Source organism: Theobroma umbraticum, unplaced genomic scaffold (assembly GCF_002168275.2).
Source record: "Theobroma umbraticum cultivar Fairchild unplaced genomic scaffold, ASM216827v3 scaffold_204.0, whole genome shotgun sequence".
In the NCBI taxonomy this organism is placed as follows: Eukaryota; Viridiplantae; Streptophyta; class Magnoliopsida; order Malvales; family Malvaceae; genus Theobroma; species Theobroma umbraticum.
The window spans coordinates 2023538-2038775 of NW_018397267.1; the positions used below are offsets into that span (position 1 = coordinate 2023538).

At 37.5% G+C, this 15238-nt stretch overlaps 3 protein-coding genes across 7 annotated transcripts; 2 read left to right on the forward strand and 1 right to left on the reverse strand.

The window, feature by feature from the left end:
* Nucleotides 1-413: 413 nt before the first annotated feature.
* CPL1 (C-terminal domain phosphatase-like 1) lies at nucleotides 414-8516 on the forward strand. 2 transcript variants are annotated; one of them, XM_021437956.2, is made up of 17 exons: nucleotides 414-1289; nucleotides 2117-2587; nucleotides 2800-3010; nucleotides 3128-3285; nucleotides 3414-3484; nucleotides 3630-3735; nucleotides 3866-3949; nucleotides 4157-4741; nucleotides 4858-4915; nucleotides 5268-5398; nucleotides 5531-5584; nucleotides 5781-5877; nucleotides 6440-6675; nucleotides 6780-6866; nucleotides 7197-7262; nucleotides 7391-7464; nucleotides 7571-8516. In XM_021437956.2, the coding sequence occupies exons 1-17, from the start codon at nucleotides 960-962 to the stop codon at nucleotides 7581-7583; spliced, it is 2832 nt and encodes a 943-aa protein (XP_021293631.1). In that variant the 5' UTR covers nucleotides 414-959; the 3' UTR covers nucleotides 7584-8516. The 2 variants fall into 2 exon arrangements, with proteins under 2 accessions (XP_021293631.1, XP_021293630.1); XM_021437955.2 differs by having other exon boundaries at nucleotides 416-1289; nucleotides 7560-8516.
* Nucleotides 8517-8826: 310 nt separating this feature from the next.
* LOC110423670 (clathrin light chain 1-like) lies at nucleotides 8827-11653 on the forward strand. The gene is made up of 3 exons (XM_021437957.2): nucleotides 8827-9363; nucleotides 10591-10744; nucleotides 10828-11653. The coding sequence occupies exons 1-3, from the start codon at nucleotides 8978-8980 to the stop codon at nucleotides 11287-11289; spliced, it is 1002 nt and encodes a 333-aa protein (XP_021293632.1). The 5' UTR covers nucleotides 8827-8977; the 3' UTR covers nucleotides 11290-11653.
* A 424-nt stretch (nucleotides 11654-12077) lies between these two features.
* Nucleotides 12078-15238, reverse strand: LOC110424222 (cold-responsive protein kinase 1-like). Of its 4 annotated transcripts, none has more exons than XM_021438756.2 (7): nucleotides 15033-15238; nucleotides 14554-14696; nucleotides 14342-14454; nucleotides 13577-13787; nucleotides 13062-13299; nucleotides 12782-12932; nucleotides 12078-12707 (listed from the first exon to the last, which is right to left on the reverse strand). In XM_021438756.2, exons 2-7 carry the CDS (start codon nucleotides 14627-14629, stop codon nucleotides 12384-12386), a joined length of 1113 nt encoding a protein of 370 aa, XP_021294431.1. In that variant the 5' UTR covers nucleotides 14630-14696; nucleotides 15033-15238; the 3' UTR covers nucleotides 12078-12383. The 4 variants fall into 4 exon arrangements, with proteins under 4 accessions (XP_021294431.1, XP_021294429.1, XP_021294430.1 ...); XM_021438754.2 differs by having other exon boundaries at nucleotides 14554-14700; XM_021438755.2 differs by having other exon boundaries at nucleotides 15009-15238.

The window sequence follows — 15238 nt, forward strand, 5'->3', positions numbered from 1 at the left end:
AGAGATTGAAGAATGAGAAACAACAATCAATTTTTCATTTAGAAAATATTATTCACTAATTAAATCAATTAATATTTTAATTTATATTTTTGACATCAAAAGTTAGATAATTTCATCAAATTAAAAGAGTTAGAAAATCTAATACGAGTTCACAGCGCGAGGACGAATCTATAACTACAGCCATAGAAGCGGCTAACCCATAGGAACCCGCCACGTATAGAATATGTTACACCCAACCCAGAGTTTCAGAAATATCATTAAACTCCACGAAGTTTATCCCTACAGTCAGATACGTCCCTCCTTTGGGCGTTTCCAAGTTTCCCCAAAACGGCAGCAAGCGCGTCATCGTAAGACTTCGCAAAAATGGGGAAATTATAAATCAGCCCCTCGCCCTCGCACTCGCACTACCGCATTCACATTAAATTTATAATTGTTTAATGTTATTGACAACATACGCAATGGAGTGTTATTTTTGAGACATCGCTTTCTGAATCTAGGGTTTTCTCGCTTCTTCAACACCAAAACACAAACCCTAAAAACCATTGATATTTTTTTCTTTTTTTAAATATTTTCTCCTAGACGGGAAAATTAGAAAAGCAAAATCGAAAATCAACAAATCAATCGAGGCGAAGAAGAAAGCAAGCGAGAAAAGAAGGAAGCCATCCATTATTAGGGTTTTTCAATTTCTTTTTTCAGATCAAACACCCAAAAAATTCACAGATCTACGTAAACAAATCTGACCAAAAAAAGGAGAAACCCTAATTTTTGCCTTTGATCCTTCAATTTGGTTTCAGTTTATTGTTATTGAACTTGCAATCCGCAAAAAATCTGGTCAAATCTTAAAGAGAATTCGAATCGATCGAAACAACTTGTAAAAACTTTGTGTTTTGTTTTGTTGTTGTTGTTGATGAACGAGATTTTGATGAGAAATTGAACGAGAAATTGAGGATCTGAATCGGATGACGAGTATGTACAAATCGGTTGTGTATCGAGGGGAGGAGGTGTTGGGGGAGGTGGAGATTTATCCACAACAACAACTACAACAACAACAGCTAAGGGAAGAAGAAGATGGGAGGAAAATAATGGTGATGGAAGAAGAAATGAAGGAAATCCGAATAGAATATTTGACGCAAGGCAGTGAGAGATGTCCACCACTGGCAGTGCTACATACCATTACTAGTAGTGGGATTTGCTTCAAAATGGAATCGTCAAAGGACAACAACTACTCTTCTTCTCAGGACTCGCCTCCGCTTCATCTTTTGCACTCCGAATGTATCAGAGACAACAAGGTATAGCCCCACCAATTGCCATGAACTTGAACAAAACCCAGAAATGAAAAGATTAAAATAAGATTGGGCGAAAACAAAGGGGAAATAATAAGTTGAATAAATTAATATTAAAATTGCCAAGAAACTACTTCTTTACTGGACTCTTTACCGGACAAGTATTTTTACAGGACCTAAGTTGAAATTTAGACTATTTGTGCAGAACCCATATACATGTGAAAAAAATGCTTGAACTTATAGAATTTGGGAAATGAACCTATTATAGCTCCTGATTTTGTAAGAACTGACTGAACTGAAAATGCATGAACTTCTGGAACTATGAGATTTTTTGACAATTTTAGTGAAGTTGCTGATGCCCTAATCTTGGATGACTGTCTGAAACTTTTGTTTTTAGTCCAGAAAAGGAAATATGAACTGATATTTCAGGGAATTATTGACTTATTGATTATCAAATTCTTGACAATTTTAGTGAACCCATGAACTGTATGTACCAAAAAAAGTGAAAATATGGATGTAAGAACTCTCTCAACTTCATGTAAAGTGCCCAGAAATGTCAGCTGAACTGTTTGAAGCCCTATGCCTGAATTTATTAAGGTGGGTTCCATTTGATGGGAAATCTCTGAGGTCACCTTTAGATAGTTGGGGGCATTTATCTTGTAATTGTTGTTGTTAGCCTGTTATCATGAACTTAGTTTGTGCTTTGAGGATTTATTAACTTGGATCGCATCTTACAGTTATAGAGTGAAAACCTTTATGATATTACACTTTATTTTGCTCCTCTTATTGGAATTTTTGTGAGAATTGATGGTGATGATATTTTTTACTTCCAGACTGCAGTGATGCCTATGGGAGATTGTGAGCTTCATTTGGTTGCAATGTATTCTAGGAATAGTGACAAACCCTGTTTCTGGGGATTCAATGTCGCAAGGGGACTCTATGATTCTTGTCTTGTCATGTTGAACCTTAGATGTCTTGGGATTGTATTTGATCTGGATGAAACTCTCATTGTTGCAAATACAATGCGCTCATTTGAGGACAGAATAGAAGCTTTGCAGCGAAAGATGACTACCGAGGTTGATCCGCAACGCGCTGCGGGCATGGTGGCAGAGATGAAGCGTTATCAAGATGATAAGGCCATATTAAAGCAGTATGCAGAGAATGATCAGGTTGTTGAAAACGGGAAGGTCATCAAGATTCAGTCTGAGGTTGTTCCTGCCTTGTCTGACAATCACCAACCTATTATTCGACCGCTCATTCGATTGCAAGAGAAAAACATTATTCTGACACGCATTAATCCACAGGTATAGATTTGTCAATTCTGGTAAAGATCTTTTGTATATTGTTCAATTGTTCTTTTCTTGTGGTGTGATGTCTAAATGCTGCCTTGTTCTATCCTGTAAATGAGGAATTGTATGGATTTTATGCAGTTGATCATGTAGAGACTTTTGCATTTTATCTCACAGTTTTTGTTGATGGACATATTAGCATTCATTGACTTTATATTTTCCCCTAGATTCGTGATACTAGTGTTCTTGTGAGATTGAGACCTGCATGGGAGGATCTTCGAAGCTACTTGACTGCGAGAGGGCGTAAACGTTTTGAGGTTTATGTTTGTACAATGGCTGAAAGGGATTATGCTTTGGAAATGTGGAGACTTCTTGATCCAGAGTCAAATTTGATAAATTCGAAAGAATTGTTGGATCGTATTGTCTGTGTCAAGTCTGGTAATCTAGTTATTGGGGAAGCTGATTTATTTTCATAGCTTGCAATTTGATCTGTCTTTTTTCTGAAATGCTCCATTTCTTGGTTGTTTTGTTCTAATTAAATTTTGGTATCAACAGGTTCTAGGAAATCCTTATTTAATGTGTTTCAAGATGGAATATGCCATCCAAAAATGGCATTGGTTATTGATGATCGCTTAAAAGTTTGGGATGAGAAAGACCAACCTCGTGTGCATGTTGTTCCAGCATTTGCCCCATACTACGCTCCCCAAGCTGAAGTATGCACGATCAGAAATTGGCTTCTATCTTTATGGGAATTTTGATGACTGCATATATGAGCAATATATGCATTAGTTTTCTAAAATTTTTTGGCAACATGCACTTATTGCAACTCTTTATGTTGTAGGCAAATAATAGTATCCCAGTTTTATGCGTTGCAAGAAATGTTGCTTGCAATGTTAGAGGCGGGTTTTTCAGGTAATAGAAAACCCTAATAATTTTTATATGTATGCGTATGACATAACCTACGAGTCTTATAACTCAATATTGAGCAAGTCAATTGGTCTTATTTGTTTATGCCTTCTAATATTTTTCATGAAATAACTCGGGAAGTTGATGACAGAGAATTTGATGAAGGCCTTTTACAAAGAATACCTGAAATTTCATATGAAGATGATATTAAAGATATTCCTTCACCTCCGGATGTGGGCAACTATTTGGTCTCAGAGGTTAATTATGACAGCTTTTTCCTTATTTTATTTCTCTCTGGCCTTAGTTGTAATATTTATGGAGTTATAAATTATTTTTGGTATTGCCACTTTGCTCCTTGTTCAGTACTAAATTTGCTATGCCTCTCAGGATGATACTTCTGCTTTGAATGGAAACAAAGATCCACTTCTATTTGATGGCATGACAGATGCTGAGGTTGAAAGAAGACTAAAGGTAATTGTCATTCTTAAGCTTTTTCTTGATCCAAGGAACCAAGGTTATATATTTCATTCTTGTTTTTTCCAGGAGTTTTAAAATTAGGTGCGATAGTTCTGATTTTTATTTACTGTTAGTTATTGTCACTTGTTGAGGTGAATTTATTTTTTTTTCTTGTGGGTTGGATTAAAATTTTTTTCATTTTCATTTGCTTCTTTCATCCAGGAGGCAATTTCAGCTACATCAACAGTCTCTTCAGCAGCCATTAACCTAGATCCAAGGCTCACCCCTTCTCTTCAGTACACCATGCCATCTTCTTCTAGTTCAATTCCACCATCAGCAAGTCACCCTTCTGTGGTCTCATTTTCCAGCATGCAGTTTCCTCGGGCAGCTCCAGTGGTTAAACCGGTGGCTCCTGTTGCAGCCCCAGAACCAAGCTTGCAAAGTTCCCCAGCTAGAGAAGAAGGTGAGGTTCCAGAATCAGAATTGGACCCTGATACAAGGAGGAGGCTTCTGATTTTGCAACATGGGCAAGATACAAGAGATCACACACCACCTGAACCTACATTTCCTCCTGTAAGACCTACAATGCAAGTTTCAGTTCCACGTGGGCAATCACGTGGAAGTTGGTTTGCTGCGGAGGAAGAGATGAGCCCACGACAACTGAACCGAGCAGTTCCCAAAGAATTTCCTTTAGATTCTGAACGAATGCATATTGAGAAACATCGACATCCACCCTTTTTCCCTAAGGTTGAAAGTTCTATTCCATCTGATAGACTTCTTCGTGAAAATCAAAGATTGTCAAAAGAGGTAATTGGTTCTTCTTGGTGGTCTGGCATGTAGTTCTGGTTTCTATGCTAAAGTGAAAGGTTAAAGTTACCTTTCCCTGTGAAACATAATGATCTTAGAACATAATTTGTTTTCAGGCACTTCATAGAGATGATCGCTTCGGGTTAAACCAAACACCGTATCATTCATTTTCAGGTGAGCTGACACAATTAATTGCACATTGAATGAATGCAGTGATTCCTGTTATTCAATGGCCCGTTGTTATTGTCCGTAGTCAGAGGTTTTAGTTTACTGAAAATTTCATACATTAATTGCCATAACTGTTGTTTTTCTTTCCATTTAACTTCAATTTTAAGCTTTGAATGGAAGTTTATAGATCAGTACATTCTGGTCTGACATGTACTTGTTATACATTTTTTAGCAGGATAAGGTATTTATAGCATCCTATTTTTGCTGTTTGTTTTGTTTGAATGACTGCTGTTGCCATATTCTATTTATTATACATTTTGTTTGATTTTATTATGATTTGGGGTGTTCCACAATTTAGGTGAGGAGATGCCCCTCAGCCGATCATCGTCTAACCACAGGGATCTTGACTTTGAATCCGGACGAACTGTTACAAGTGGAGAAACTTCAGCCGGAGTTTTACAAGATATTGCAATGAAGTGCGGAGCCAAGGTAATTTGGATGTAATTTTTATTATTTGAGTTAGATCATTTTTTTTATGTTTGCAAATAGAATATACCTATATGTTTTATCTTAGTTCATTATATTCCCGCTGCTTCTAATTTTTGTTTCTAAAATTTGTAGGTGGAATTTAGACCAGCTTTGGTTGCTAGCCTAGACCTGCAATTCTCCATTGAGGTTTGAATAAACTCTTTGACTTGAAATTAAGTTTTTACTTTTACATACTATGACCCTTTTGCTCACAAATTATGTGGGTTATTTAAATATTTGATTATTATTATTATTATTATTTTTGGCTTTGATAATATATGGTATTTCAAAATTTGAGATGGAGACTTCCTTCTTTGCTTATCCTCTTTCTTTCCTGTGTTAGGCTTGGTTTGCTGGGGAGAAAGTTGGTGAAGGAGTTGGTAGAACAAGAAGAGAAGCGCAACGTCAGGCTGCTGAGGAGTCCATAAAAAACTTAGCTAGTAAGATGTGTTGCTATTTTTATTGTTCTTTTTTGCATCATTCTGCTGTTATTTACAAGTATGTTGTGCCGTATATTTGAATTTGACAGGTTGAGACCCCTCTAATACTTTTAGACTAATAAAATAATCAATGCACTAAACAAAAACTTAAAAAGTAATCGCTACACCTTAGTCTCTGCTTTATTGGACTTTGTGATGTAAACTGGATACAAAGAGGATAGATAGTCAAAGGCAACTGCTTTGAAGAACACTATATTTTCCAGTAGTTGGAGCAAATGTATTTCATTTTTCCCCTTAAATAATGTGTTAGGCCAATGTTATAAATACGGTAATAATCTTCACAAGGGCATTGCTTGACAGCTTAGCTTCACCAAGCTGAATAAGACATTAATGGCATGGAACTCTTGTCAATAGGCCAAGTTGAGCTAGTTTTGTTTCTGTTTCATCTCACCGGAATATCTTGTTGGCATGTTTCTCTTTTTACCGTACATTGTTTCATTTGGACTCTCTTCTAATAGTGGCTTTTTGGAGCAGTTCTGACTCTCTCATAATATACTTACAGATACATACTTGTCACGTATTAAGCCTGATTCTGGGTCTGCTCAAGGGGATTTAAGTAGGTTGTCCAACATTAATGACAATGGCTTTCCCGGTAATGTGAATTCTTTTGGGAACCAGCAATTGGCTAAAGAGGAATCTTTGTCATTTTCAACTGCATCAGAACAATCTAGGCTTGCTGATCCAAGGCTGGAAGGCTCCAAGAAATCTATGGGTTCAGTCACTGCACTTAAAGAATTAGTGAGATCTTAGGAACTTAGTAGTTATTTCGGTTTTCAAAATGTTCAACTAGTAGCACTGATGCAATTTTTAGTTCTGATTGATAATGTGTGGTTTGTTTGCAGTGCATGATGGAGGGCCTTGGGGTAGTTTTTCAACCACAGCCTCCATCTTCATCTAATCCATTGCAGAAAGACGAAGTATATGCCCAGGTTTGCATTTAACAAATTGTATTATTCTTTAAGGTCAAGTATGAGAATGGTTTTTTGGAAATGAGGGATATAGAAACAACAAAGAGTTGACAATGAAGACCATAAGCTTGAACTGTGTGTTTTAAGAGCCTGAATTAAGTAATCTCTGAATTCCTTGCGGTTCTACTACTTAAAACTCTTCAATTATTACTTGGTATGGCAGTTAAAGAAATGATGAGAAAGTCATATTTCAGATATAGAAGCAAAATTCAATTTTGTGATCTTTTAATAATATTTAGTCAATTTTCACCCTGATTGTAACAAATTGTCTTTTCTGGTTTTATGGTTTAGGTGGAAATAGATGGGCAGGTTTTAGGGAAAGGGACTGGGTTGACATGGGAAGAGGCTAAGATGCAGGTATAGATTTTTATATATATATATATATATATATATTTATATATTCTTTGTGTGACTTCTATTATTTCTGCCAACTGTATAATATCTGCGCCTGGCATCTGGTCATGCTCTTTTTTTCTCCCCCTTAGGCTGCTGAAAAGGCCCTTGGAAGTTTAAGATCAATGCTTGGTCAATATAGTCAGAAACGTCAGGGTTCTCCAAGGTGTGTGATCTTACCTGTAATGTTATCTGGGGAAAAAACAAGTGTTGCTCCATTTACTTCTTCTTATTTGTTGTATTATTGATTATGTGGACAAGGTCATTGCAAGGTATGCAAAATAAACGCCTAAAGCCAGAGTTTCCAAGAGTTCTGCAGCGGATGGCCTCTTCTGGTAGATACCCCAAGAATACTCCTCCGGTTCCTTGAAGACCTAAAAGCCTTCTGGTAGATATCTCATTTTGATAGTGAAGCAGCTGTTGTGACATCTGTACAGTACACAATATAGACAACAGGTGAGGGCTATTGATGACCTGCAACCGAAGTTGACTGTTAAACCTTGGCGTTTCTTGCATAACATGTCTGTAGCCCGACAGATGAGAGCTGTCAATGACTTACAATTCTCCAGAAAGCATGAGGAGATGTTCAGGATTTGCATTCACCATCTTATCTTCACCTCGTGGACATTCATTCAGACAGATGATAAATTCGGTAATGTAATGGTTTTTCTCCTCAAAAATGCTTAGCAGCCCACAGCCACAAGGTGGCAAAACAGCAGGTGTCACATAGCTCTCTACTTGCTGCTGCTAGTACCAAATTCTTGGCGGAACTTGGTTATTTCTTGAAGCAGTAGTAACGGGATACTGGCACTGATATGCAAGGCACAGGGCACAGGCACTTCCTCTTGTTGTCATTTAAACTCAACAGCGCTTACTAACCGTGGCCAGTTTTTTACCATAGTCCAGAGCCCAACTAACTGGTTTGCTATCTCTGTCCCTCCATGAGAAAAAAACCAAAGAACAAATTACACTTCGAAACCAGAGTCTGGACATTGGTGAAATTTGTCCACTTATCTGAGCTCATGTAATACAATTTTTGATGATCTACGACGTGTTTGGTTTTCCTCAATCTTGTGAGCTGCTTCATGCAGACTTGTTGCGGTTGCTTTTGTTTTGTTTTTTTTTGGATTTAATTCCATGTTATCTTCTCCACCTTACCTTTCCTCTGAAATCCAGAATTAGAAACAATGAAGAAAAAAAATATGTAATCTAAAATTACCCGCCCTTTTTTTCATTGTTTTTCCTTGAATGGAAAATCAATTTGCAATATTCAGTGTAATGATAAAACTTCTGATCGAATTTGAGAATGACAAAGTCGCTAGATCAAGCTTACAAAAGCCAGTCTTATATGACGCTGCTCCTACAGCGAAAGCGCAAGCCCTCCAAACAATCCGCGATATGACGTCGTTTTTGGCTGTTTATCAGCTTGAAGGATTAACCAGTAATTTCAATCCGACCCCGGTAAAATGTTATTCTTGCCTGCATATAGTCCCTTCCCGTCACCGTTGGGTATATAAAAGTCGAAAATAAAGAAAGGAAAGGAAACTTGAAAGAAAGGAAGGCTCTCTCTCTCTCTCTCTCTCCTCTCTCCCATTACAGCTTTCTAGAAAGGAAACCAAAAAAAAAAAAAAACCTAAAAGTCTCAATTTGAATTCCTTTCTCTACTTCCTTGGAGAAAGATGGCCTCCTTTGATGCGTACGGGATGGAAGGAGAAGAGATTCATGCTGCTCCAAATAACCATCCCTTCGATGCCGACGACGAGAGCTACTCCAATTATGGCTCTTACTCCAACTTCACCGACAGCCAGCAATTCCCTGCGGATGGTGGTGACGTGGTGGTGGATCACGTGACTTCATCTCCTGAGATCTTCGGCTTCGGATCCTCCGATCCGACCCCTGCCTACTCGCAATCTCCTTTCGGTACTGCGATTCCTGTCGAGAATGGAAATGGAACCAATGGATTTGGAGTTGGAAACGACGACGTTTTCGCTTCGGATGGACCCGTGCTCCCTCCTCCTGGTGAGATGGAGCCTGAGGAAGGCTTCGCTTTTCGCGAGTGGCGGCGGTGAGTATTAGTAGTAATTTATTTTTCAAACTAAATCGCTTGATTTGTTGACGTTTGTTGTTTGGATTTGACCAGATCTGTTACTTTAGCAATACTTCTCAGCTTAGATCTGCAGTCCTTTTGAGTCGGTTACGCAAATTTACGTGTTGCATTGGTTGAACTAAGATGAACTCTAATTCAAATTTGTTAATGATCCTTTCTTGTTTCTAGATCTGTTATTGTTTTATCTATTGCCGCAATCAGCTTGTTGTTTTGCTTTCGGTTTTTCAGTTTGTAAATGTTATTTGTTAAGTTCAAATTTTTTTTATCTCTTTTGTTAATGAATTAATTGAACTTTTAGTTCAATTTGTATTAGCCTTACTTGATAATCTTCATCATTGTGATCCATGAGAGTTCACTAGCTGTGATGGCCAAATTAGGAAATTATTTGAATGTAAAGTTGCAACTTTTTTTATCTGATCAGCAGTTCGATTTTTATAGATTGGTGTATATTATCCAGATCCACATTGAATTTTCATTCAGATTGGAAAATCTTTTAAAAACTTTTCTGAATATTATTTAATCTTATGACGGTTGCTAGGGCTTTAATATTGGCATTCTTTTCTTTTGAAAGATCATTTGCATTTCTATAGAGCCACCTCCATGATAGTATATAACATATGTTACACAGTTTAGTATAAAGCACTTGTTTAAATGCTTTTTATGGTTGGAAAGGGCAATGCTCCCAATTAATATGTTGTTGGAGGTTGAAGCAGCTTGTTATCTTCCAGTATATGGTAGATGGAGTGCTTAGCTTTTCATTTTACAATGACAATACTGAGGATAAACATTCAATAATTACCTTGTTTATTGTAGATTTGTGAGGATATTCTAATATATGTAAAGGTATATAAGGCTAATGCTTTGCTTTGAACCTCTTTATGGTTTAGTTGTAGTGACAATGCGACGTAATGAGCTCACCAGTTGCAATTACTTTTGCATAGATCTGATCCATGCAAGTTCTCTAGTACTTTGTATCGTATTCATTTATTTCAGAATCCCTTCATAGCTGACTTTCTGATAGCCTATTTGGCTGCTGTTAGACTATTTGTTGGTTTACTTGAAATAAGTTCTAGAATATGACCTCTTAATTATGCTGATTTTTAGAGAGGAAGTTACTTTGTTATTTAATACTTTTCAGTTGCCAGCCAAAAATTTTAATTGTTGATATTCAATTTGTTGCTGTAGTCAAAATGCCATTCTGCTTGAGGAGAAGGAGAAGAAGGAGAAAGAGTTGAGGAACCAGATTATTGAAGAAGCTGAGGAATATAAGCGTGCATTCTATGAGAAGAGGGAAAAAACAATTGAGACCAACAAAACTAATAACAGAGAAAGAGAAAAGGTAATGCTTGCAACAAATTATCATGTTCATGCTGATGCACATGCTGCTACTTCTTGACTCATAGTATTTTGGGCTTGGAGCAGCTGTACTTGGCAAATCAAGAGAAGTTCCATAAGACTGCAGACAAACAGTACTGGACTGCAATAGCAGAACTCATTCCTCGTGAGGTCCCTAATATTGAGAAGAAAAGAGGCAAGAAGGACCAAGAGAAGAAGCCATCAATAATGGTCCTCCAGGGACCAAAGCCTGGAAAACCCACTGATCTTTCAAGAATGCGGCATATTCTTGTGAAGCTGAAGCATGCACCCCCACCTCACATGATTCCACCCCCCCCTGCTCCAGCAAAGGATGCTAAAGATGGAAAGGATGGAAAAGACGCCAAGAACAAAAAGGATGCTGCTTCAAACGGAGCTCCATCTGTAGAGAAAGGCGCACCTGTTTCATCTGCAACAGATGCCACTGCAAACGGTTCCTCTCCTGAACAAGATGCTGCTGCTGCCAAGGATCAACCTGCTGCAGAACCAGAGGCAACACCAAAAGCCTAATTGCTTACAATACATCCACCATGGTTTTTCCTTGCCCCAATTCTTTTTATTTTCCCCAAGATTTTGATTTTTTATTGCATTCCATATCACCATGGTATTTCCTTCATAAGGATTTAGTACCATTAGTTCTACTGAACCTTATTCTTAATTGGTCTTCGAAACATTTCATGAGATTGGGTTTCAAATGTCATCCTCTTATTTTGCTTTGCGGAATTAACTTTATGGGCATAGCTTGTTGCTTGGGCATAGCTCCGAACTTGTTTTATTAGTGTGCATATCAATCAAATATAATTGTCGAGGGGAAAAGGGGTCGTTGTGTTTCTTTCTTTTCTTAATTAAATCAGTTACTATTGGTTTTGTTGCTTTTCTGAAGCACTAATAGCACATGATTACGAATATGGAAAAATGGACTTTCAGCTAAGGCCACTAGCAAAGCAATCTGTCTTTGTTGGAATGCATAGCAGCCAAACAACTTGTAACCAGTACTCCATGGAAATTCTCTACTTTTTGTCTGCCGCACAAAAGCCGTGAGTGTTGACTTTCGTATATGCCGTCTTGTTTTGTAGTAATAGGCATTTTTTTTATTTTGCTCAAACAAAACGGCGTTGACATAGGAACTTGGGGAAAAATTGCGTTTATTTTTTAAAACAAAGATGCTCCATCCGGACACCTCATTGAAGAGTAATTTCTCATTCGAGAAACTGGTTGGTATTGCTTATTGAAATATTCATTTCCTCATAAGCTCGGCGTAGTAGCCTGTATAGTTCCACTAAATCCTGGGGAAGATGTTTCTAAGGAAATCGATTCTTGTTGATTATTGCATTCGGGAGGGTAGTATGGTAATCTAATTTGAAAATCCAAGTGCTCACAATGGTTTGATCTAAAGAAGACAAACCACACTTATCCGGTTACAAACTCCTTTCGCTAAAATTTTCCCTTTCTTTTGTATGAGTTTTCAAATAATAATATATTCTAATAATAATCATAAACAATAAATAAAAATAAAATTTACAAATTACGTAACTAAAACTAATAGGACACGTACGCCAACTAGAACTAAAAAGAAGGAAAAAAAAAAAATACACCTTGAACCTTCATCTGGGTATAACCTGAGTGATAGTGACAGGAACTGAACTCATCTGGTAGCTGGTGGATTCAGCAGATGATTGGACTGACTTGGTACTGGAAGATGCCTCTCCTTCTTGAAAGAATCCTGGAGCTGTAAGTGCCTTCTCGTTGATCCGAATGTCCCTTGAAAGCATTTCAATAACCTGGCTCATCAGAGGCCTTCGGCTGGCTGCTGCTTGGGTGCAGAAAAGGGCTACTTTCATGTACCTCAGGACTTCTTCCTCTGGAAATTCTCCAAGCTCTGGATCCACCAGCTCCACCAGTTTCCCTTCTTCGTAGAGCTGCCATGCCTATTGAACCAATTGACGATTAAGTAATATGAATTTGCATTTCATACATTAAGTAAAGAAAAATAAACGCGTACCCATTCCAAGAGCAACTTCCCCATGCCTCCCCAGTTTGTCTTTGAGCTGCTTCTGCCACTAATTATTTCAAGTACAAGGACACCAAAACTATAAACATCTGCCTTCATGGTTAGCTGTCCACCCAATGCGTATTCTGGGGCCAAATAACCACTGCACGCAACAAAGTAAGCACCAGTTTGGTTTCATGCCAAACGACAAAAACCCAAAGAAAAAGTCCTATCTGTTGGTGCAGTCCTATGTAATGTTTGAACAAGAGCAAAAAGAGAAGCAGTGACATACGTTGTTCCAGCTATTCTGGTGCTAATGTGAGTGATGTTATCCGGAAAAAGTTTAGCCAACCCGAAATCTCCAATCTTTGGGTTTAAGTCTTTGTCAAGAAGTATGTTACTGGATTTGATGTCTCTATGAACTATGTGCGGAACAACTTCTTCATGAAGGAATGCAAGACCCCTAGCAATACCCAAGCAAATAGTAGATCTTTTGCTCCACTCCAGTTTGATATTTGTACTCCTTTGATCTGCAACAACAAGGAATGAAAAATGATGTTTCAGTCTTCCACGGTATTCTCATTGACACAGACACAAAAAGAATGTACATATGCACCCGAGCATTTGGCTCATTGGTTGGTGCATTATCTTACTGTCTAAAGCACATGGTTCAAATCCCTCTCCTTCAATTATATATATATAAAAAAGAATGTATATATGCTCTACATATTCTTTATAGGAGGGGTGTAGCTACCAATTAGGTTATGCAATTGTCACCATTCAAACAAGAACTTCAGACCATCTTACCTAACAAAATTTTATCAAGACTCTTATTTTCTACATATTCATAGACCAATATCCGGTTTGTTCCTTCAACACAACACCCAATCAGCTCAACAAGGTTTGGATGCTTGACATTTGATATGGTATTGATCTCTGTCAAAAATTCACGCACTCCCTGCTTTGATTGCGCAGAAAGTGTCTTCACAGCAACTTCAGCTCCTTTTTTCAGAACTCCCTAGCAACATTGCAGTATAGTTAGTTGCTATTGCATTAAAAAGAACAAAAAGAAACTCATTATAATGTCTTAGACAGTAATTGCAGGACACTAATGAGTTCCTCCAATACCAATGCCAGAATGTTAAAATTCCCTCACAGAGGAACCAAAATCGAAGGGAAATGCATATGGGCTTAGGGATCCATGGAATTCTAGTTCTAGGCTGTAGTTTAAGTCAGAACTTCAAGCCAAATTCTGGTTAATTAAGTTCATATTTCCTGTTAGTTTTCTGACACCAAGTTCCATGTCTTTTGTGCAATCAATTTCAAGCCAAACCATTAAGCATTGGGGGACCTGGATTCATATCAATAGAAGTACTAGTATTTTCAAATCAATTATAAGCAAAGGAAAAAGACTGAATACCAAAATGTAAGAAAGAAATTGGAAACTGAAAGGAAGTTATACCAGTTGGTTCAAACATCCATCATCAAGTTCAACTTTTCCCCTAATTAGTCAGACATGTCAATTAATTCTACTTTGGTTAGGTAAATAAACCTCAGGTAATTTTCAAGCACCTTGTAAACTGTTCCGAAGCCTCCACGTCCAATTGTATTGCTTGAATGAAAATCATCTGTTGCTGATCTCAATTGACTGTAGGAGATATGGTTGACTCCCCCAAGCAATTGCTCTGCCAACGTACAGAACAAGCCAAAGTACAATACTTGAGCATGTTCAAATCCAATGACTTTAAAGGAAAAAAAGAAAAAAGGTTCAACGGAATCCTCACCGTCGATACCGCCGGTGGCCTGATCGGTGTTCCGTCCCCGGTTAACAAATAATCCACGGAAACAGCCGCAACTCATGTCTTTCTCTTCAATATCTCACTCCTAAACCAACCTCTCGAAGATCACATCATTTACGGCTTTACGCCTTCCTTTACCACCAAAAAATCATGATAATAAGCATCAAACTTGAACCTTGAACACATTCGAAACTCTCATTTGCTTGTATTCAAATACAATAATCATCATTGAATTTGAATTTTCAGATCAAATCAAATAAAAAAAAAAAAAGAAACAACAGTTTCACTAAAATGAAGTTTTATTTCCTCCAAAAATAAAGCTAAATCTAATCAAAAAATTTCCACTGAACAGCTCATCATCATCACCATCTCACAAAAGTCAAACGATCCAAAAAATATATATTAAAAAAAATAAAAGGCCATGAACAGAAATTATAAACCTTCAGCAAGCGAAATACAATCACCTAAAGACGAAGTCCTAGCAGCTTGGATGAGAGAAAATAAATTCTCTCCTCTTTATTTTTTGGTCTGAAAATTCTTTTCGTGCTGAATTCTATTTATGTAACGAGGATAGTTGGATTTGGTTGGGGCAGATAGTGAGAACGAGTCACGAGTCATAGATTTTTGCTTGTGTCATTTTAGTTTTAACTCAGGCTAGGCTGTGTTGTGT